This window comes from Dicentrarchus labrax, unplaced genomic scaffold (assembly GCF_905237075.1).
Source record: "Dicentrarchus labrax unplaced genomic scaffold, dlabrax2021, whole genome shotgun sequence".
NCBI classification, from domain to species: domain Eukaryota; kingdom Metazoa; phylum Chordata; class Actinopteri; family Moronidae; genus Dicentrarchus; species Dicentrarchus labrax.
In genome coordinates this window covers 5496875-5521166 of record NW_026136707.1, presented here as the reverse complement: position 1 = coordinate 5521166, position 24292 = coordinate 5496875, and the positions used below count along the sequence as shown (strand labels likewise).

The following is a 24292-nucleotide window of genomic DNA, read 5'->3' as shown; positions in this document are numbered from 1 at the left end:
TGACCTGTTAAACAAGAACATTAACAGGCCTTTAGAGACAAATTGAGCCAAACATTTAGAAAAAGCACATCATATAAAAATACATGTTTTCAATTTTTTATATAGAATGTATGCATACATTTACACCAGTTTAATGTACATCAAAATGGGTTGCTGCAATTGTTCCTGCTATACATACAGACCCCGAAGAGAACAGAAAGCAATTCCACTGTAAGAGATGAGGGACAAAACTGACAGTCCTAATTCTGTGAAAATGTCTTCCCAAAGTTCAGCTGAAGCTCTTTTGTACCACAGACACTGTAACTTGCTCATTATTTGTCTAACTCAGTTCTCTTAAATTTACTATGATTGGTCTTTGAAATGCATTTTGGGCTGTAAATTTTGTCCCTATCTCTGTCATTAGTTAAGGACGGGATCTAACTATTACCTACTTTGTCCAATTTTGTCCTGTGTCTATGATTTTCTTTTCCCCCCATTTCTTATTTACTTGCAGGCTTTATATATATTGTAGGACCATTGTTGAAGGGAGCCTGAGAACAAAGGATTTCAAGTCTGTATCAATATGATTGTTGTTCATATGACTAATAAAAGAACTGGACCTTCTTTACTATATAGCCATGTGACTATTGTACTGAGATAAACTGACACACTAAATGGAAATGAAACAGGAGTACGAGCCTCAGAAACTGCAGCCGTACTTTGATCTAAATGCTAATATCTGCATACTAACAAGCTCACAATGACAATGACTATGTATAATGTTTATTCTGTTTACTGTTTTAGTTTAGCATGTTAGCATTTGCTAATTGGCATTAAAGACAAAATGTAAAAAGTTTAGGGATTGCTAAAGTTAATACAGTTTATTTGAGGTGGACAAAAATGTCTGCACCAGATTTCAAGCACATGCCAAACTCATGGTTGAGCAAAAGCAACTATAGTAATTGGGATACATTTATGGTCCCCATGAATGTCTGTACAAAATTGTATGAGAATCCATCCAATAGTTGTTAAGATAGTAGTCTTAACCAAAATGATCTGGCAAACTAACAAACAGATCTTTTCCATCATTCCATGCTGAAAAAGAGACACTATCACACAGGGTGAAAGTGAGGGTACATGTTTGACATGCTTATCCTAGTATAAAACAAAAGTAAAAATCCCTCAGAGCAAAGTCCACCCTTAGTGGAATGAATGGATTTGCAGGCTAGAGGAGTTGAGTCTCTCGATCACTTCACACTATCACAGACTGATTCTGGTGTTCGAACACAGCTGAGGCTGAACACAATGTGAAGATAACAGCACTGAAACCGTTCACAGGACCTTCAATCCACCACCAGTCCATTACATCAACTCATCACATCTGATGAGAGCAAAGAAACTTTATCCTCAAGAAACTCCACAAGGCAACATAGTCCTCAAATCTCACCCATTATATCCTTCACATTGGAGTAAACTTCTGCGTCCTCCCCTTCATCCTCTTCTGGGACATACTGTTTTGTCTCCTCATCCTCCCCAGTCATTGCCTCCTCTTTGCCATCCAACACTTCATTTTCTTCTTCCTCTCTGCCTCTTCCTTCCTCTTCTCTTTCTTCTTTGACTGCTTTCTTAATTTCAGCATACTCTGTGGTCTCTTGTGTGTTTGCTGCCTCCCTGGGACTCCTCCTTTTCAACACTGAGAAATCAATGCTGGCGTACTCGACATCTTTTGGTTCACCATCAAGATCAAGAGCTGCTTTCTCTTCTGGCACAGCTCCTTCTCCATCTTCAACTGCCTCTTGGTGGTAGGTCTGATCATCTTCCACTGCTTGACCAACATTGATCTGACAGGTACAATGTAAATTATATGACTCATTCAGCAGCTGCTACAAGCATCAACATTGTGTACAATATGCATGAAATCTCTATCTGACATATTTACATTACTGCCAACCATATTTGACAAGCCATACAATAATATTTGACATTTTTTAATGTTCTAGTGTCCATTCATTTCTGTACGGTCAGCTTGAAGCAAAACTTGTTTGAGATACTGTAATCCATCACAACGTACACATGGTTTTATTATGGCATGGTGTTGACTTATACAGCATCTCAGATTGGCACGTCTGCAAATGTCAACTGCAAGTTGATTCACATGAATAAAGCATAGCGTTAATTAAGGCAGAGCACAAAAATTAGGCGTATAATATGTCTGACTTTCACCTGGACTTTAAAAATCTAACACCTTAAACTATTAGACTGCTGATGCTGAAGCTCCTTCGGCCAACCAACGTCGCCCTTATGTGCTGTATATGTGGTACTGCTGAAACTAAATGCTACTACTAATGTCCATGTATACGTTTTGTGAAGAGGGGATTATTTCTCTTTCTTGCTGCTCAGATTATTTGAGAACTTCCTAAAAGAGCGCTGTCTTTCCGGACAAATCTAACCATATGACCATTTTCTATTCATGGTCAATTCCTTGAACAGAAAAGTATCTGACTGAAAAATAAACAATAAAAGCCACATTCACACATCTAAAATACAACATTTGAAACTAGGACACTTCTAAATGAAAATAGTATTTTATGAATGAATATGAATACCAGTGGATCCTCTTGACTCGTCACCATCTCCAGAGTTTCATCCAGCTTTCCAAAGCTCTTCTGTTTTGTCCTGAAAAAAAACCCACAAAACAAAAATATGCACACAGCAATAAATATATGTATGAAGATTATCCTCAAACAAAACCAAGAATTAAATATTGGAATTAATGGTGTACCTGTGGCATTTTTTTACAAAACAGCAAATGATGGCTGAAAGAAGTACCCCAATAAAAAAGGCAATGATGACTTCCAGCCGTGAAACCATTTTTAATACTCCTGTGGACTGATCTGCAATCAAGAGGAATTAAAAAAAATGTCATGTTGTTGTCAACGAAAATATACATGCAATAATTTAGTTTATTTTGACAGCTTGTCCAATGGTTGACCAAATACAAAGTTTAAAGTGAAAGAGATACTAAAAATGGCAAAGCAGTGGTCTAGAGTAGCAGAAGGGTTTTAGCTGAGAAATTTTACCCTCTTCTTTGGGAGCGTCTGTTTGAACGGTGAGGTTTTCTTTTGTTTCCCCAATTTCATTGCTGCTGACACACTCAACAACAGTGTTGATATGGTCTTTTACACTTAGGTTGACGGTGCTGTTGACTGTGTGGTTTGTCACAGTGGTAATGAAAGAGTACTCAGTGTGGTTCTTCAACAACGGCCATCTGATGGTGGGTAAAGGCAACCCCTCACTGATACACACACAGGTCAGGACCTCTGATTGAACCTTACATCCAGGGTGCTTTAAGATCTTTGGGAACACTGTACACACACAAGCAAAATCACAACATCACAATAAAATGGTGTAAAATTCAAATGTTTTTAAGGAGATTAGTACTGTCATTAGTATTATTACTACTCACAAGTTACAGTTATGTCAGCAGATATAGTCAAAATTGTGTCCAAATGTTGTGCTGTACAGATGTACTGTCCAGAATGACCTGCTGTCACTTTATGGATGACAAGTGTGGCTGATCCAGTGTTGTTCTGCAGGTCAGTATTAGGTTCACTGTGCAGGTTTGTGTTGGAACCAAGATTAGTCCATGTGATACGAGAGGAAGGAAAACTTTTAACACTGCAGGTCAGATTCAGAGTTTGTCCCCACTCAACAGTTGTATTCCCAGTGATTACAGGTTTCTTCATATCTGTGAAGTAAATTTCATACAAAATATTTAAAGTTAAGATGTAGCGATCAAAGATTTGTCAAATTAAATAAATAAAAGTTATGATTTTGAATTTTTGTATACATTATAAAACCTCACAATATTGAAAGATATAAATTGTGGGAATATCTGTAATGCAAATATAATTAGTCCAGTAGTGTAACTACAGAAGACTTCTTGAGGTTATAGACTGACTTTTGTCCTACTGAAATAGAAATGTATTCTATTTATTTATACCCTAATACTGCATAAATGACTCTAAATAGTACATACACATAGATATATATAAAAACATATACAGTTATGTTATACACAATATTTAGTATATTAATGAAATATATTTAATATACACATTAATGTACATAATGTACTTTAATATAAAGACACAATGTGTAAATTATTTGCATTCATACACTGCATTCATTCATGCACTGATGTTAAATAAATACAATAAATACAACCACTGGAGGGCACCAGAGAATAAAATGAAAGAAGAAAAAAATAAGTGTCTTAGAACAGTTGTACAGGTGTACTTACATATCACGGTTACATCAACTGTTTTCTTCAGGGTGTTGTTCAGATGTTTTGCTGTACAGATGTACTGTCCAGAATGTTCTGCTGATACGTTAGAGATGGAAAAAGTGCCCATTCCACTTTCTTCCTGCAGGTAGGTTTCAGTGTCATTCTGCTGGTCAGTTAAAGTGTCGTTCCACAGGTTACTCTCTGTTCCATTTTTCATGTTTGTGTCAGAAAATTTAGTCCATGTGATAAGTGATGGAGGGAAACTTTCAACACTGCAAGTTAGATTCAGAGCCTCACCCTCCTTCAATCTTGTGTTGCCAGTGATTTCGACTTCCTTCATGTCTATGAGACAAAATGATTATTTATCACATACAATGTTATAACGTGTCTAAATTCCCAACTTTCCTGTAAGAACACGACTGATGTTGTAAAATTCAACACAGTTCAGAAAACCATCAGAAATGACACGAGAGCCCATCTCTCTGCAAACATTTTAGATAAACAATAAAGGGTGAGAATACAGCACATTATGTTTTACTCACAGGTCACATTCAGAGTCACTGTCTCCTCTGTAGTGATGCTGTTTGCGAAGCTGACCTTACAGGTGACATTTGTGCCGTGGTGTTCAGCTGAAAGGTTAAAGGTCAAAGTTGAGCTGTGTCTCTGTGTGACAGCAGACAGATTCTCTGTCTTGAACTCAGTGATGTTTGCTGTGATGTGAGAGTCGTTCTCTCCTGTTCCTCTCCACATCCAGGTGATTTTAGGATGAGATCCAGAGCAGAGACCAGGAGCAGTGCAGGTCAGTGTGGTCTGCTGTCCCTCTGTCAGAGGAGGAATCATCACTGTGGGCTTCTGGGTCAGATCTGAAGGGACAGTTGAGAGTTGAGCAGCCTGAAGGTCATCATTCACTCAAATCTGAGCTAAAATAATCAAATATCTTAAACAGGCAATAAGTAGGAGTCATATCACGACCTGCTGCAGTTTGTATTGGCTGACTGCAGAGGTCGACAAATGGCAAACATTACTTAATGCCCTATTAAAACTATAAACACAAAATATATTGGTGCAGTTCATAGGAAACAACAGTGAACATCTTTACTGTATATATTTGTTGTAGCTCTTCATACCTTTAACAGAGACAGTTGCTCTTGGAGAGAATGTAAATCCATCTGTCGTCCTATATCTGATACCATTAACTCTGAGCTGATATGATCCAGAGTCTGACTCAGTGATGTCATTGACGATGATGCTGCAGTTGTTCAGACTCACTACAGGCTCCAACAGTGACACTCGTCCTTCAAACCCTGACTGAATATTTCTTCTGTTCTTGTTACTGCGAAATATTATGTCTGATTCAACACATCTTGGTTTCGATGATTCACATTTGAACCAAACTACACTGGAGACTGTAAAGCCATAACCAGGAGTGAAAGAACACGGTATCACAGCACAGAGTCCAGCCTCTGCTGTTATTTCTCTTTCACTAAGAGTAATGCAGAACCCATAGTCACATGTTTCCTTCACTGATCCACCTGTTAAAGCAAACAGCAAGAGAAACACAGGAAGAGAGGAAGTTAAGATCTTAACATTACACCATATTCAATAATTAAGAAAGGCTACAACTGACAGATAGTACATCGACTGCTTTTGATTTATATAACTAATGTTAACTGTTATGTTGTCAGGACTCAGCAACGCTGAGCAGACGACGAGAGAATTTCAACATTTCTTTATCCAAAATATCTTTGGTAAACAAAAAACTCAGTTAAGTACAAGGACATTTATCATGGAAAACTATTGCTATCTATATAATCATATCATCAATGCATTATAATAACATTATAATAAATGTGCATACCTGTGTAAGAATTACTGCCTCCCACAGAGAAAAGCAGAGTTGCCCAGATGAGAACAAACATCCTGACTTGATGGACGCTTCAGACGATCAGTATCTCTTTCTCTAAAGGACAATTTTTACAGTGAAAATGAAGTAAACATAGAGGAACTGAACCAAAGGAAACTCCACAGCTGAAATCACAGATCTCAAATACAGGATGTTGCACATTCAGTTATTCCGTAGTTGCAAGATTAACACAAGTTACCAAGGGGTGTGACCATTTTTTTATGGTAAAGCATTTTGTGACATCTGTTCTCAAAAGGAGAACAGATGTCACAAGAAAGTTAAATAAATAACTTTATTACAATAATCTTTACAACTGCAGCTTTACCACGCCTGAATCATTTACTTGATGCACGAACTGTGATGCAGACAAAACTTTAATCCTCCTATCCCCACACACAGTCCACCCTTATTTTACCAGCAAATCCAAGAATGTTTTATATTAGCTAGAGAAGAATTACTTTAGCAACTCCTATTTACAGTCCAAAAAGATATTTTAAACATAAATGGTTTCTTTTACCTCTTTCTGACTCGTTCTTCTGCTCTTCTTCTCTCAACAGTGTTTCTGATCTGAACTGACCCTTCCTCTCCTTACTTTTCTGTCTTCCCTCTTTATGCAACAACAAGGTTTGAGGAAGTTTCCTCAGACACCAATGAGCAATATTTCTCTTCTCCTCTCCTTTATACACTTATATTCTCATAATATCACAGTGTGTGTATCATATTGAATAACAAATTTGCCCCTTTAACATTGAATAATTAAGGGAAAATGTTTTTGTTTGGTATATTTTTAGATCCCCCCATCACTGTGAAGCAACGCAAAACCTTTTGAAAAAGGGAAGTATTGTAAATGTGTGGTTTTTGTTATCTTGAGAAACCTTAAGGAAATCTTGATAAAATAACTTATTCTATCGTTTCAACAGAATACGACACACATACTGTACATTGCTGTAAATGGTCTGTATTATTAGCTAGTATCTGCACTGACAGTTGAGTGATGGTGGTCAAATGAACACTTTTTAAGCCATTTCAAATGCATGCAGCTTTTTTGAATTGGAAGCACTTCTACATTTGTTTTTCATAGTTTACATTGTGCAGTATCTGGAGATACTGTTCTTGTCAGTTGCTGTAGTGCTTATTCTTTTAAACATTGCCTTATTCAGCACTACTGTGCTCTCAATGTTTGATATCTTCCTGTTTACACGTGAATGCGCTGGATTATAGTTATTTTTAGCAAAGAACTGGCAACAGTTTCATTTTTAACCATTTTTTAGCATATTGAGCAAAACCAGAGGTAAGAAAGGTCAGCTGTAAATTAATACGTCTGTGTAGTTATTAAAATTGTAACAATCAATTGTGAAATCCTAATTAAAAAGATCTTGAAAAATCACATCAGGAGACTATTTTTCAAGACATGACACATCGACTCATCCTGATTTAACAGATTACGTTAAATTACTCTGTTACAAGTACAATCCATTTATTCTATAAACTATTATAGTCACAATTAAACAAAGCTCAAACTCTCACTACCTATAAATGTCTTGTTTTATCTGACCAACAAACCAAACCTGAAAGTTATTCAGTTTTCAGCAATTCAAGACAAAGAAATGCAGCAAATTGTCAAATGACTTAAAAAGATGAATCAGTTGTCGAAACAGTTGCTGATTCAATTTATACATTTTAAAAAAACTTACATATACTGTTTGGTAGTTTATTTTTTTATAATGCAAAATGTTTTAAAAGTTCTTCATTAGTTTTCTATGTCAAATCTTGATTTGCATATTTGTTTGTGCACACACGATTAAAATCATGACATTTATCTGTACCAAACAAACGTGTTCTGTTCCATCTGTACAACAAGATTTGTAGGCAAGGGCCTCTCTGCAGCACTACAGTACTTCATTATGATGTCTTGTTGCACATCTTACATTTATCAGAAAATTGCAGCTTATATTGTACTTATTAAGATTTTGATCATATTTCAATTAACTGTGCAGCCCTTATGTGGAGTACCCTTTTAAAGTTAGTAGAGTAGAAGTGTAATGAAATACTCAAATACACCTCAAATTTGCATTCAGTTGCAGTACTTACTACAATAAATGTACTTAGTTACATTCCACAGTGCTTTTACTTAAATAAAGGATTTAAATATTCTCACTTCATAATAATTCACTGTTTTACCTGCAGGGGTTTGAAGAACTGTTGTTCTTACCTTGTCTTCATGTTGGCAAAATGACCATCAACCACATAAAATTAAGCTCCACTGGACTCTTCCAACAAATAAGCTCCATTGATATTTAGGTTTAGTTAATCAAGTGATCAACTCCTTTTTGTCGTTTGTGTTCCACCTCTATTGCTACCAGCTAACCTGCAGCCTTCAGCTCACTTGATCTGATTGACTCTCCAGCCGTGCAATACCCCCTTTCACCACAATGCCACTGACACCTGCATACCATGCAATCCAGAGGGGCGCTGTTTGACTTTTTTTTTTTTTTTTTACTTAAAGACAAAAAGCGGCAGTACAATGCAGATTATGAATCACAGTAAAGAAAACATTCAAATCGCTCGAGAAATATGACCAAATCCTGCACTCCTTGAATATATTAACAGCTGATTTTATGTGTTCTCACAAAATAAAGTACGGCAATTTTATCAGTCAGGCTCAAAGACAGAATTATAAATGCTTTTATATCCTTACGATATCTGCCTTTAAATCCAAACTCACTTCTACACGGTATCACTAAACAAGTTCAGCCTCTGGTCTTATAGCTTCTGTTGCCAGACCTCACAACTGAATTTCCGAAATGTACATATTTCTTAACCCATAATATCTTTGGTAAGTAAGTCAGTATGTTGTGATGTTGCTAATGAGCTGGTAAACTGAGGTTTGAGAAACTAAATACTTAGCAGACATGTATTGTGGCAAATTATGGATATGTTTGTTGATGATTATCTTTAATGTTGGCACCATAACAAGCTTATAATAAAAATGCACACGTGTGTCTGCATTGCTGCCTCTCACTGAGAAAAATAAAGTCACTCAGATCAGAACAAACATTATGATTTGATGACTGAGACATTCAGTCTTTTCCTCCAAAGGAACATTTCAAGTGTAGTGACAATGCAAGATGTTCAGCTGATGAAACCAAGGACTCCACAGTTGACATCACAGGTCTTAAAACAGGATGTTGCATGTTCAGTTATTCCATTGTTGCTTAGATAAATGTTGCTACTACTTCATCTCTGGTGTGACTGATCTCTTGGTAAACCTGCTCTGGAAAGGTGTTATTTAAATGATAGTTACAACAAAAGCTCTGATATAATAAGTCGCTGTAATCTCTACAATATTCAAGGGCCCCTGTCCAGGTCTGAGCCCCTTGAATCATGGATCTCTGACTGTCAAAATACAAGATACACCAACTCTGACAAAATAAATATCTGTAATCCTTCCATCTTCAGGTGCCATTTCTCTTAATTTCAACAATTTCTTATAATTCAAAATAGACATTAAAACAGTAAAGTAAGTAAATGTTGTGTTTTACCTCTTTTTATTTTGTTCTCCTGCTCTTTTCTCTCCACACTGATCTCTGTGAGTGTATCTGCTCCAAACCGACTCTTCCTCTCTTTACTTGTCTTTGCTGTTTCTTCCCACTTTGTGAAACAAAAAGGATTCAGGAGGTTTCCCTGCCCAGTGTTAGATATTTTTCATATTTCTCTTGTTCCAAGTCTGACACACATTTTTGAAAAGGGTGTGTGTGTGTGTGTGTGTGTGTGTGTGTGTCATGAGGATAAACTATAATCATAAATAATAAATAAACCAGTAGTAGTAGCACTGAAACATTTAGCTCACACTTTATATGATATAGTTTGTCATTTATACTGTCTGTTTATATTGCTTCAATAATGCACAGCACATATTGTACATAATCTGATGTGCGTTACTCTAAATGGTCTGTCTTACTAGCTAATATCTACAATGCCCATTGGGTATCATCGTGGTCAAATTTATTTGATGTTCAAATCCCTGTAAATTCTAAGAGAAATCTTATTTCTCAGTTTTAACAACCTGCAGCCAAGAAAACATCCTCTTCCACGGAGGCTGCCATGTTGAACCATCGTGTTTCTATAGTCGCCCAGAATGGGCAAATGACACTGGCTCTAGTTAGGGCTTTATACATATTTTGCAACTGTAACACTGTCTAATGTACATATAATAAAATTACTGTCACGTACTCTAGATTTAGGCCTATCAGAAGAAATAGATACGCTCAAGGAGGACTGATGGAACAGGACAACGGTTTGAAAAGAGTAGTAACAAAAATAGCTTTATTGGCAACAGTGCCACCTTTAAGTGTAAAACCTAACATATTTCAGATATGACTGCAATTCCTTTCTTGTATCAGAGGTTATCAACCACTCAGAAAATTACACTGAATAACGCTTAGTAGAACAACAAGACTCTTTACAGTATAGCATAGAGTTATGAAATATATGGGCCCAAAATATTAAACAAAACAAGAAAGAAAATTCAGAAGAAAAAGAAAAAGTCAAGTCTGAATGAAGTCAATATTCACAGTTTGTCCTTCTTCATAACTTTTTAACAGCCAACACACAATTATGTATATGAATCTTAAATGGTTTTAACTCATCACAGCTTAATGTACACAAATTATGAAATGAATGACTTTCAATCATGTTTTTACCCAAGAAACTGAAATTAATTATCTTCTGTAAGCTCAAGTTCACACAGCTGCGTGTGTTTTAGCTCAACAACCAGCTTTCTTAGCTGTATAGCATGTGCTAGTGCAATTAACACAGCTCAACACACGTTTATCTGTCTCCGGTTGGTTTTCAAACACTATCACAGAAGCATATATAAACAGTGGAGACATATAAAATAAAATAAGCAAGTAATTAGCCCTGGCAACATCTCCAGCATGCTACGCTAATCATTCATAGTATTTATTTTCACTAGATAAAATACAATATCCACATGGTCAGGTTTGACAAGAAAAACCCTCTTCCTCCAAAATTGTAATTTTAACAACTTTACTGGCAGTTATTCGCTTTCTCTCACGTGGTGCTCTGGTCTGCATGGAAAAAAAAGGAGAAAGAAAAAGAAACAAGGAAACTAAAGGCGCTGCCAGCGTTTGTGTGAGTTGAATGCGCAGCCCTGCTGGTGAAAACTAAGCAACTACATCTGAAATCTAGTAGGCTGTATAGCTCTACACATTGTTAAACTGTAAAAATTGGGGATTACACTGTGTGTGTAACTAATGGGCGTTAGACAACTTTCAAGGCCACCTTATTTTCTCCTACAGGCTTAGAAGGCTGAGCTGTATTTAAATGGCTGGAATCTGCAAGTTCACAAAGAGATGCCACTAAATCCAACACTCTGGTCCTTTAAGTACTCATGATAACCCCAAGTTCAAGACCAACCAGCTAAAATCTTCCTTCCTTCCCAATCTTTTCCCACCTAGTATTTACTGTAACGTTATTTGTAACATTACTTTATCAGGATGGTTGCAAGTACCACGAGCTGCAGAGACAAATATCATATAATCTTCTGACTGCTAAGATCTCTTTCAATGACTCAAATAGTGACAGTTAGGTTAAGCATGGCTATGGCTTCAGCTTCCCTAATTGCCGAGTAATAGATATTAATTTCTCTCAGAATATAGACAAATCCAGTGTCATATTTCATATTGCTTAACTATAGAAATAGCCCATTGTCTGGCTGTAGGCAGCTTTAATAGTGATCAGGGATCTTATAAAATTATTTACAGAGACCCAACAGATCCCACCACCAAAGAGAGATGGACAGAGACAAAGATGCACAGTAACAACAACAGCAACAACTATACTAGTAGAAATGACTAATAATGATGATAGTGATGATGATGATGAAGCAATCACAAATACATCTCATGAGTGTTGTCACATTAAAATTTAAGGTAAAATATTTATATATATTACAGATCTCCAGACTGGTTTGAATAATCTGCAGAACACTTAAACCCTGGCTACAACTGATGACTGTGGATTAAATTAGAATCCTCTCAGCTGTGAAGGTGTGTAAAAGCAGGTCACTGCAAAATAATATTTCCCCTAAGTCAATAAAGATTTATTAAATTAATAATAACCATTACACTCAGTGGAAGCTGACTCTCGTTAGTTCAGAGGTTGGTCAATAGCATCATACTCTGGTGATTGGTCCGTTTTCTTCAGTGACATGTAAGTTCTGTCCTCTTGGTTTGATTTCACCTTTTTTTTTGAGTTCCTTTGGAGAGAATAAAAGATGAGACATGATGTCGTCTAAAAAGTCTCCAGTGCAATTACATATCCTGATGTCGTAACATACCAAAGGATCATTACGCAGATTATGAGGATGACATTCACAATGAGCGATAAAGCAGCGACGGCCCAGGGAAGCACTGCACTTGGTCCATGCTGATCTGTGACTAGAAATGACATAATGTAAATTATAGGATGAAGGATTGTTTATATGAATTTCACATTAATGCAGATTGTACATTAATATCAGAACAAATTAACATATAGTTAAATTGAGGAAGAGGAAATCACTTAAAAAACAAAACACTTATCTCCAATAAAGGTTCTCTCTTACTTACAAGTCACAGTTACATCAGCAAATACAGTCACAGTCCTGTTCAGATGTTGTGCTGTACAGATGTACTGTCCGGAATGTTCTGCTGTCACTTTATGGGTGACAAGTGTGGCTGATCCAGTGTTGTTCTGCAGCTCAGTATTAGGTTCACTGTGCAGGTTTGTGTTGGAACCACCAATAGACCATGTGATATTAGACAGAGGAAAACTTTCAACACTGCAGGTCAGATTCAGAGCATGTCCCTCCTCAACAGTTGTATTCCCAGTGATTACAGGTTTCTTCATATCTGTGAAGTACATTTGAATAAAATATTTGAAGTTAATAAGTCACAAATTTAATAAAAATAAATAAATAAAGCAGTATTTAAAAGCCAAAATCTTTATGTAATTATTATTAAAATCTTACATTATTAATTGACCATGTACCTAAATCGTGAAAATACCTGTCAAATATATACATGCATGCAAATATTACTCTACTAGTGCATCTCCAGAAGACTTCTTGAAGTATTATACTGACATTTTAAGAGTCCTACTGATATAAGAAAAGGCAGCTCATAATATATATAGTATATTAATAGGAGGTATATAGATATAATATAAACACAATTTATAATACAAAGTCATTATATGTGCAAAAGAAGAAAGAACAGGAATTTTGCTGTCTTAGAACAATTGTACAGGTGTACTTACATAACACAGCTACATCAACTGTTTCCTTCAGGGTGCTGTTCAGATGTTTTGCTGTACAGATGTACTGTCCAGAATCTTCTGCTGATACGTTAGAGATAGAAAAAGTGCCCATTGCACTTTCTTCCTGCAGGTTGGTTTCTGCTCCATTTTGCGTGTTTTTGTCAGACAATTAAGTCCATGTGATGAGAGCTGGAGGAAACTTTCAACACTGCAGGTTAGATTATAAGTACCACCCTCCTTCACACTTCTGTTGCCAGTGATTTTAACTTCCTTCACATCTATGAGACAAAATGATTATTTAATTCCAAACTTTCCTGTAAGAACACGGCTGATGTTGTAGAATTCAACACAGTTCAGAAAACCATCAGAAATGACACGAGAGCCCATCTCTCTGCAAACATTTTAGATAAAAGGTAAAGGGTGAGAATACAGTACATTATGTTTTACTCACAGGTCACATTCAGAGTCACTGTCTCCTCTGTAGTGATGCTGTTTGCGAAGCTGACCTTACAGGTGACTTTGGTGCCATGGTGTTTAGCTGAAGGGTTAAAGGTCAAAGTTGACCGTTGTCTCTGTGTGACAGTAGTACATTTCTTAGTCCTGAACTCAGTGATGTTTGCTGTGATGTGAGAGTCGTTCTCTCCTGTTCCTCTCCACATCCCGGTGATTTTAGGATGAGATCCAGAGCAGAGACCAGGAGCAGTGCAGATCAGTGTGGTCTGCTGTCCCTCTGTCAGAGGAGGAATCATCACTGTGGGCTTCTGGGTCAGATCTAATGGCAGAGCAGTCCATGAGTGGAATCAGGTGAGCAGCCTGAAGGTCATCATTCACATAAATTAGGCTTCAAACACTACTACTACTACTACTACTACTACTACTACTACTACTCCTAATAATGATGATGATGATGAAGATATGATTTATATCAGGACCTGCTGCAGTTCCTACTGGCTGCCCACAGAGGTCAACAAATACAAAAAAAAAAAACTATTTAAATAAAACTTCATAAGCACAACAATGAATCTTCACTGTGTATATCTGTTGTAGCTCTTCATACCTTTAACAGAGACAGTTGCTTTTGGAGAGAATGTAAATCCATCATCTTTCTTCGTAGACGAGTCACCATTAACTCTGAGCTGATATGATCCAGAGTCTGACTCAGTGATGTCATTGATGATGAAGCTGCAGTTGTTCAGACTCACATCAGGATCCAACAGTGACACTCGTCCTTTGAACCCCGACTGAACTTTTCTGTTGGTCTTGTTTGTGTGGAATATCATATCTGATTCAACACATTTTTTGCTGAGTGGTTCACATTTGTACCAAATTATATTTTGGACTGTAAAGCCAGGACCAGTAGTGAAAGAACACAGTATCACAGCACAGAGTCCAGCCTCTGCTGTTATGTCTGCTTCATTAACAGTGATACAGAACCCATTTTTACATGCTCCCTTCAATGATGAACCTGTCAAAGCAAATCTACCAACTATCCATCTTTGCAATGCATAATACCTTATGTGCAGAGTGGCACATGCATCAGTGAATGGTTCATATTACAGGTTAATATCTGCAGTGCCAGTGAAATAATATTGGTCATGGTCAAAGATACGTGCAGATTCAAGTATTTTAATCCTAGTTCTTAATTTCAACTACATACAGCCTCTCGTATTTGCAACAAAGTTTTTTGTGGTATGATGATTTATTGTGCAAAATATTAAGTTGTGTTCTCACAAAGGTGCCATGGTGATAATTTAAACAGTTCAGTTCCTCACTGTTTCCTCTCTAATAACTTCCTCCTCATATGCCTGCATACTGAATACTCACTACAGAACCTGCAAACATTGCAGACTGTACCAGATGTAAGAAAAGCTTTGTTGCAATGGACTCCATGGTTTCCTCCCAAGCATAAATAAGTGTTATTTCTGTTACAAAGAACCAGAGATTTATTTCTGAAAAATTAAAAAGGGAAGTAATCTATGATCTATTAAACAAGAACCTTAACAGGCCTTTAGAGACTAATTGAGCCAAACATTTCACCAGTTAGAATTAGTAGTAATTTTTTTATATAAGAATGTATGCACACATTTACACAAGTTTAATGTACATAAAGAGTGGTCGCTGCAATTGTTCCTGCTATACATACAGACCCCGAAGAAAACAGAAAGCAATTCCACTGTAAGAGATGAGGGACAAAACTGACAGTCCTCATTCTGTGAAAATGTCTTCCCAAAGTTCAGCTGAAGCTCTTATGTACCACAGACACTGTAACTCGTTATTTGTCTAACTCAGTTCTCTTAAAGCCTCTTATTAACTATGATTGGTCTTTGAAATGCATTTTGGGCTGTAGATTTTGTCCCTATCTCTGTCATTAGTTAAGGATGGGATCTAACTATTACCTACTTTGTCCAATTTTGTCCTGTGTCTATGATTCTCTTTTCCCCCCTTTCTCATGTACTTGCAGGCTTTATATATATTGTAGGACCATTGTTGACGCGAGCCTGAGAACAAAGAATTTAATTGAAAAGACTTCATCAATATGATTGTTGTTCATATGACAAATAAAATAACTGGACCTTTTTTTACTATAACCATGTGACTATTGTACTGAGATAAACTGACACACTAAATGGAAATGAAACAGGAGTATGAGCCTCTGAAACTGCAGTCATACTTTGAGCTAAATGCTAATGTCAGCATACTCACGTGCTCACAATGACAATGCTAAAATGCTGATTATGTATAATGTTTATTCTGTTTACTGTCTTAGTTTAGCATGTTAGCATTTGCAAATCAAATTGACATTAAAGACAAAATAAAGCTGAAGCAGATGGGGATGCTGCATTATCTCAAAAGAGAACGTTTGAGCTAATGATGGAACTAGATAAAAAGTTTAGGAATTACAAAAGTTAATACAATTTAAACTGATATGGACAAAAATGTCTGCACCAGATTTCAGGGCAATACAACCAATAGTTGTTCAGACATTTCAATCAAACCCACAAGTCAAACTCATGGTGGTGCAACCACCTTTAAAAAGCAAGTTGCAGTTGCACTATGAACAAAGTCATTGGGATACATTTATGTTCCCCATGAATGTCTGTACATGTTGTTAATAGGAATTCATCCAATAGTTAAGATATTTCTGTCTAAACAAAATTATCTGACAAACCAACCAACAGAAAAATCTTTGCCATCATTAGAGCCACACTGCAAAAGAGACACCATCACTACAAAGGGTGTACGTAACAGTTCCATTTTAGCTTGAGTCAGAGAAATGTGGGGAGGGTTTTGGGCTGATTTATCCTCAAGAAACTCCACAAGGCAACATAGTCCTCAAATCTCACCCATTATATCCTTTACACTGGAGTAAACTGCTGTGTCCTCCCCTTCATCCTCTTCTGGGGCATGTTGTTTTGTCTCCTCATCCTCCCCAATCATCACATCCTCCTCTTTGCCATCCAACACTTCATTTTCTTCTTCCTCTCCACCTCTTTCTTCCTCTTTTCTTTCTTCTTTTACTGCTTTCTTAATTTCAGCATACTCTGTCTCTGTGGTCTCTTGTGCGTTTGCTGCCTCCCTGGGACTCCTCCTTTTCAACACTGAGAAATCAATGGTGGCGTACTGCACATCTTTTGGTTCACCAACTCCTTCTCCATCTTCAGCTGCCTCTTGGTAGTAGGTCTGATCATCTTCCACTGCTTGACCAACATCGATCTGACAGGTACAACATAAATTATATGACACATTCAGCAGCTGCTACAAGAACCAAACTTCTGTACAATATACATGAAATCTGTAATTTACATATTTACATTACTGCCAACCATATTTATCAAGCCATAATCTTTTTACATGTTTTGTTTAATGTTCTAATGTACATTCATTTCTATAAAAAAACACAGCTTTGTTTGAGATGCCATAATCCATCACAATGTGTATCTGCTTTTAAGATTGTTATTACATGTGTTAATGCAATGAGTTGTGCTTGCTTGAGTTGACTGGATGGGCTGCTTCATTCATGGTCTTCTGCAAAAACTATATGACAATTTTCTATTTATGGTTAAATCATAAATGAATTGTGTCTGACTGAAATATTAAACAATGAAAGCCACATTCACACATCTAAAATACTACATTTAAAACTGGGACAAATCTGAGTTAAACAATTATTATATTAATATAATATACAATATTAGTTGAATAGATATGAATACCAGTAGATCCTCTTGATTGGTCACCATCTCCAGAGTTTCATCCAAATTCATTTTTTTTCTGCAAAATAATGTATTCAAATAGTAACAGGTTAAAATGTGTGTATAAGGGTTGTCTTCAAACAAAACCAGGAATAAATTACTAATTAATGAACGGTGTACCTGTGGCATTTTTTTACCAAACAGCAAATGACTGCTGAAAGAAGTACCCCAATAAAAAAGGCAATGACGACTTCCAGCCGTGAAACCATTTTTAATACTCCTGTGGATTGATCTGCAATCAAGAGGAATAAAAGAAAAAATGTTCATGTTGTTCTCAACAAAAAATATACATGCAATAACTTGTTGTTTGTTGTCCAAATACAAAGTTTACAGTGAAAGAGATACTAAAAAATGGTAAAGCAGTGGTCTAGAGTAGCAGAAGGGTTTTAGCTAAGAAATTTTACCCTCTTGTTCGGAAGCATCTGTTTGAACGGTGAGGTTTTCTTTTGCTTCCCCAATTTCATTGCTGCTGACACACTCAACAACAGTGTTGCTATGGTCTTTTACACTTAGGCTGACGGTGCTGTTGACTGTGTAGCTTGACACAGTGGTAATGAAAGAGTACTCAGTGTGGTTCTTCAACAACGGCCATCTGATGGTGGGTAAAGGCAACCCCTCACTGATACACATACAGGTCAGGACCTCTGATTGAACCTTACATCCAGAGTGTTTTAAGATCTTTGGGAACACTGTAAACACACAAGTAGAATCACAACATCGCAAGAACATAATTTTCAAGAAGATTAGTACTATTATTAGTAGTGTTACTACTCACAGGTCACAGTTACATCAACTGTTTCATTCAGGGTGTTATTCAGGTGTTGTGCTGTACAGATGTACTGTCCAGAATGATCTGCCGTCACATTACGGATGACAAGTGTGGCTGATTCAGTGTTGTTCTGAAGGTCAGTATTAGGTTCACTGAGCAGGTTTGTGTTGGAACCAAGATTAGACCATGTGATACGAGAGGGAGGAAAACTTTCAACACTGCAGGTCAAATTCAGAGTTTGTCCCCACTCAACAGTTGTATTCCCAGTGATTATAGGTTTCTTCATATCTGTGAAGTAAACATAAGTTAAATATTTAAAGTTAATATAAGATATTGTGTTGAAAGATTTTCATCAAATTAAATTAAAAAAGTAATGATTTCAAAAGCTAAATTGTTAATATACATTATAAAACCTCACAATAATAATTGACCATAGAGCTAAATTGTGGAAATACCTGTCAAATATATAAATAGGTATTAGAGTGACTTTCGAAATTAAAACAGTGCAGCCATAGTGCATGTGATATCCCTAATACTGTATAAATGAGTCTAAATAATACAATACATAAACCATAAACTCATAGTTTCAGTTACCTTATTAGTAAGATATTGTACAGTTTTACTTACATATCACTGCTACATCAACTGTTTCATTCAGCATGTTGTTCAGATGTTCTGTTGTACAGATGTACTGTCCAGAATGATCTGCTGTCACATTATGGATGACAAGTGTGGCTGATCCAATGTTGTTCTGCAGGTCAGTAGTAGGTTCACTGTGCAGGTTTGTGTTGGAACCACCAATAGACCATGTGATATTAGACAGAGGAAAACTTTCAACACTGCAGGTCAGATTCAGAGTTTGTCCCCACTCAACAGTTGTATTCCCAGTGATTACAGGTTTCTTCATATCTGTGAAGTACATTTGAATAAATATTTGAAAATTAATATGAGACATAAATGAAAATGAAAAAAAGGCAGCTTATGAAGTATATAGTACATTAATTATAGGTATATAGATATAATATAAACATAAGTTATAACACAAAGTCTCCGCATGTGCAATAGTGTTTCAAGCATTGCCTGATTTTATTTTATTTTTTTAAATACTAACACTTGAGGGAGCCACTGTCTAAAATTGTTTAAAATCTACAGACAGTGGCTGTAACAGACATCACAAGTTTCTATTATTATAAACATGAGGCCCCAGTGAGGCTGAAAACCACCTGAAAGCCTTCTCAGTGTCTCTGCAGGGCCTTTTGAAGATCTCCATTATTCCCATTAGAAACTAAAGCAACAACTATACTGATTTCTTCTGCAGTCAAAAAATTACATAAATGCACATTGAAATGGCCCTACATATATATGAAGGTACAGGGAAGTTATTCCGAATGAGTTAGGCAGGATTATAATAAGGCATTAGAAGAAAGAATAAAAAACAAAAATGAATTTCCTGTCTCAGAACAGGTGTACTTACATATCACTGTTACATCAACAGTTTCCTTCAGGGTGTTGTTTAGGTGTTGTGCTGTACAGATGTACTGTCCAGAATCTTTTGTCGTTACTTTATGGATGACAAGTGGGGCTGATCCAATATTGTTCTGCCGGTCAGTATTAGGTTCACTGTGCAGGTTTTTGTTGGAACCAAGATTAGACCATGTGATATTAGACAGAGGAAAACTTTCAACGCTGCAGGTCAGATTCAGAGCATGTCCCTCCTCAACATTTGTATTCCCAGTGATTACAGGTTTCTTCATATCTGTGAAATAAATTTGAATAAAATATTTGAAGTTAATGTAAGATATAGTAACAAAATATGTTTCTCAAATTAAATTAAAATAAATAAATATAACAATATTTAAAAGCCAAAATCTTTATATAATTATTATTAAAATCTCACAATTGACCATGTACCTAAATCGTGAAAATACCTGTCAAATATATACATGCATGCAAATATTAGTCTACTAGTGCATCTCCAGAAAACTTCTTGAAGTATTATACTGACATTTTAAGAGTCCTACTGATATAAGAAAAATGCATCTTATGAATTGTATAGTATATTAATAAAAGGTATATAGATATAATATAAACACAATTTATAATATGTGCAAAAGTGTTTCATGCATTGCCTGATGTTTTTTTGTTTTGTTTAAAAAATACTACCACTGGAGGGAGCCACTGTCTAAAATCTATAGACATTGGCTTTAAAGGACATCAGACGTTTTTATTAATCTAAACATGTGGCTCCAGTGAGGCTGAAACCCACCTGAAAGCCTTTTCTGTGTCTCTACAGGATCTCCATTATTCCCAAAAAGAATCTAAAGCAATGACAGTACATTTCTTCTGAATGAAACTAAAAATGCGCAATGAGATGGTCCCACATATATTTCAAGGTACAGGGAAGTTATCCAGGATGAGGTTGGCAGGCTTTTAAATGTTGTTCTCTGCCCTAAACTCATAGTTTTAGTTACATTATTAAAAGAAAGAAGAAACGAGCAGGAATTTTGCTGTCTTGTACAGGTGTACTTACATATCACAGCTACATCAACTGTTTCCTTCAGGGTGTTGTTCAGATGTTTTGCCGTACAGATGTACTGTCCAGAATCTTTTGTTGTCACTTTATGGATGGTAAAAGTGCCCATTCCACTTTCTTCCTGCAGGCAGGTTTTTGTTCCATTTTGCATGTTTTTGTCAGACAATTTAGTCCATGTGATGAGAGCTGGAGGGAAACTTTCAACACTGCAGGTCAGATTCAAAGTCTCACCCTCCTTCGCACTTGTGTTGCCAGTGATTTTAACTTCCTTCACATCTATAAGAGAAAATTATTATTTAATTCCAAACTTTCCTGTAAGAACACGGCTGATGTTGTAGAATTCAACACAGTTCAGAAAACCATCAGAAATGACACGAGAGCCCATCTCTCTGCAAACATTTTAGATAAAAGGTAAAGGGTGAGAATACAGCACATTATGTTTTACTCACAGGTCACATTCAGAGTCACTGTCTCCTCTGTAGTGATGTTGTTTGTGAAGCTGACCTTACAGGTGACCTTGGTGCTGTGGTGTTCAGCTGAAAGGTTAAAGGTCAAAGTTGAGCTGTGTCTCTGTGTGACAGCAGTCAGTTTTTCAGTCTTGAACTCAGTGATGTTTGCTGTGATGTGAGAGTCGTTCTCTCCTGTTCCTCTCCACATCCAGGTGATTTTAGGGAGAGATCCAGAGCAGAGACCAGGAGCAGTGCAGGTCAGTGTGGTCTGCTGACCCTCTGTCAGAGGGGGACTCATCACTGTGGGCTTCTGGGTCAGATCTAATGGGAGAGCAGTCCATGAGTGGAATCAGTTGAGCAGCCTGAAGGTCAGCATTCACTTAAATGTGGGCTAAAATAATCAAATATTTCAATGAGACAATAAGTTATATCAGGAACTGCTGCAGGTTCCAAGGGCTGCCTGCAGAGGTCGACAAATGGCACTTAATGTTCCATTAAGACTATAAACACTAAATATATTGATGCGGTTCATAGGCACATCTTAACTGTATATATTTGTTGTAGCTCTTCACCTTTAACAGAGACAGTTGCTCTCGGAGGGAATGTAAATCCATCATCTGTCTTCGTAGACGAGTTACCATTAACTCTGAGCTGATATGATCCAGAGTCTGACTCAGTGATGTCATTGATGATGAAGCTGCAGTTGTTCAGACTCACATCAGGATCCAACAGTGACACTCGTCCTTTGAACCCCGACTGAACGTTTTTGTTCTTTTTTGTGTGGAATATAATGTCTGATTCAACACATTTTTGTTTCGATGGTTCACATTTGTACCAAACTATATTTTTGGGTGAAAAGCCAGGACCAGGAGTGAAAGAACACGGTATCACAGCACAGAGTCCAGCCTCTGTTGATATTTCTGCTTCATTAAGAGTGATACAGAACTCATATAAACAGTGTGTTTTTCCTTCCACTGGTGCACCTGTTGACAAGGCAAACAAAAAATAGGGAAACAAACACAGGAATACTTTAGAAGATGTTTAGATTTTGACATACACCCAAATATCTAATCACTGAAAGAGATTACTCCTAAAAAGTGCCACGTGTATCGTACTGAATATATCTAAACCTTCTATCTTTGGTACAAATATGTTTCATTTAATTAATCCCAGAATTTCCAAGTGATTATTATTATTATTATTATTATTATTATTATTATTATTATTAATGTTCTGCTGAATTCAAGGTGGAAAAACTAACACTGGAATAAATGAATAAACAATACGTACAGATCCAAGGTGGTGGTACATTATCGACAGATACTGTCCGTATGCACAAAATTACAAACTGGATCTCTGACAGATTTGATTTGATTTTTTATAAGATGTAATATGATATAATATGATAACATATACAGATCTGGATACAGATCCATAAACCTGTATACCATTGGCTCTTTCCAGATGTGTTCTTTGTTCCGTGTAAATATTTGTATTTTTAAAGCATTTCTGAAAACATCTAAGGAAACATTTAGTATCACAATTTATTTGACACAATTTATCATTCATAATGCTGTGTAAAAGAATAAAGAATATAATGCTGGCAGAGACTCATACCTTTGTCAGCATTGCTGCCTGTCACAGCGAACAGCAGAGTCGCCCAGACTAGAACAAACATCTTGGTTTGATAATTGAGACCGTCAGTCTCTTTCTCCACACACTCTTTACACACGGAGAATAAAAAACAAACATAAAGTTCAATTAATAAAGTTCAGAAACAGCTCCACAGCTGATTTTAATAAATTTGCGATGAAATACTCATGGTCGACACATTCGACACCTCTCCACCTCTTTCTATAAACAGATGGGTGAATCATTGATTTAAGAAACACAACAAATGCAGAAACCTCCATATAGAATACCAGGCGTCACTGAATAGTTTGTTGTTGAGTATGAAAATGATGTAAATCATATGCTACGGCAGCCACTGGATATCAACCAAATTGAACACACCAATATGTTAGACAGCAGTCTCACCATCGAAAGCACTGCGGTTGTTTTCTGTCTACCCACCAAGGGACAATAGATGCAAATTGTCTGTTAGCTCTGGTGCAGTTACTTTTAAATCCCTACAAAAATAAATTAGTATATATATATATATATATATATAATAGGAGTTTTGAATATATGGAATGAAACTTAAATATGTACAATAAAAGTTTAAATATAGAATAAAACACATATTCAAATATTGTATTATATATAACAATTGCCTTTACCACAGCTCAACAACAGCACTGGTACACATGTTTTATGATATTACTCAGGGAAGAATGATTCACTCAAAAAGATATTTATAAAAAAGGGTAAAAGTTGTGTTTTTACCTCTCTTTGCCTTGTTCTGCTCTTTTCTCTTCACAGTGATCTCTGCTGAGTGACTCATTTTTTTTCTCTTTCTTCTCCTTTTCTGCTTCTTGTCTGTTTGTGGTCGGTGTCACATTTTTTCAAGTAAGTCATAGAAAGAAACGGGAAGTACACTAGATGGTGATTTGATAAATCTTGTAGCAGTCCAACTTGGACATGAACTTAACATTTTTTGTCATGCAGTTTTTTGTGACTTACAGTTTGTTGTTAGGAATTAAATAACTCTATTTTACAATATGTGAAGGCGTGTTCACTAGCTATCATAGTATTTTTGTCGCCCATTACTTACCATAACTACCTGTAGTGCAAAAATCTTCAAGAATGTAAAAAAATTCTCTCTACCCGGAAATTTCAGATGTAATGAACATGAGTTC

General features: G+C 36.4%; 1 protein-coding gene across 3 annotated transcripts; it reads right to left on the bottom strand.

Moving 5' to 3' along the window:
• Positions 1-84: 84 nt before the first annotated feature.
• On the bottom strand, positions 85-23972 carry LOC127366502 (sialic acid-binding Ig-like lectin 10). Of its 3 annotated transcripts, none has more exons than XM_051405465.1 (12): positions 23880-23972; positions 23112-23216; positions 22067-22477; positions 21495-21815; positions 21043-21321; positions 19987-20268; positions 19140-19421; positions 18519-18800; positions 18148-18432; positions 17864-17975; positions 2586-2655; positions 85-1820 (listed from the first exon to the last, which is right to left on the bottom strand). In XM_051405465.1, exons 1-12 carry the CDS (start codon positions 23935-23937, stop codon positions 1416-1418), a joined length of 2892 nt encoding a protein of 963 aa, XP_051261425.1. In that variant the 5' UTR covers positions 23938-23972; the 3' UTR covers positions 85-1415. The 3 variants fall into 3 exon arrangements, with proteins under 3 accessions (XP_051261425.1, XP_051261428.1, XP_051261426.1); XM_051405466.1 differs by lacking the exons at positions 85-1820; positions 2586-2655 and adding exons at positions 15537-17204; positions 17705-17762; XM_051405468.1 differs by lacking the exon at positions 19987-20268.
• Between the last annotated feature and the right edge of the window lie 320 nt (positions 23973-24292).

Excerpts from the sequence above, each read along its gene's own strand:
- LOC127366502 (XM_051405465.1), bottom strand. The coding sequence starts at position 23,937 with ATGAGTCACTCAGCAGAGATCACTGTGAAGAGAAAAGAGCAGAACAAG. Across the intron at positions 19,422-19,986 it reads TGTTGATGTAACAGTGATAT|ATATGAAGAAACCTGTAATC; the intron begins GTAAGTACACCT and ends TGTACTTCACAG. Across the intron at positions 18,433-18,518 it reads AGTTGATGTAACTGTGACCT|TGTTCCCAAAGATCTTAAAA; the intron begins GTGAGTAGTAAC and ends GTGTGTTTACAG.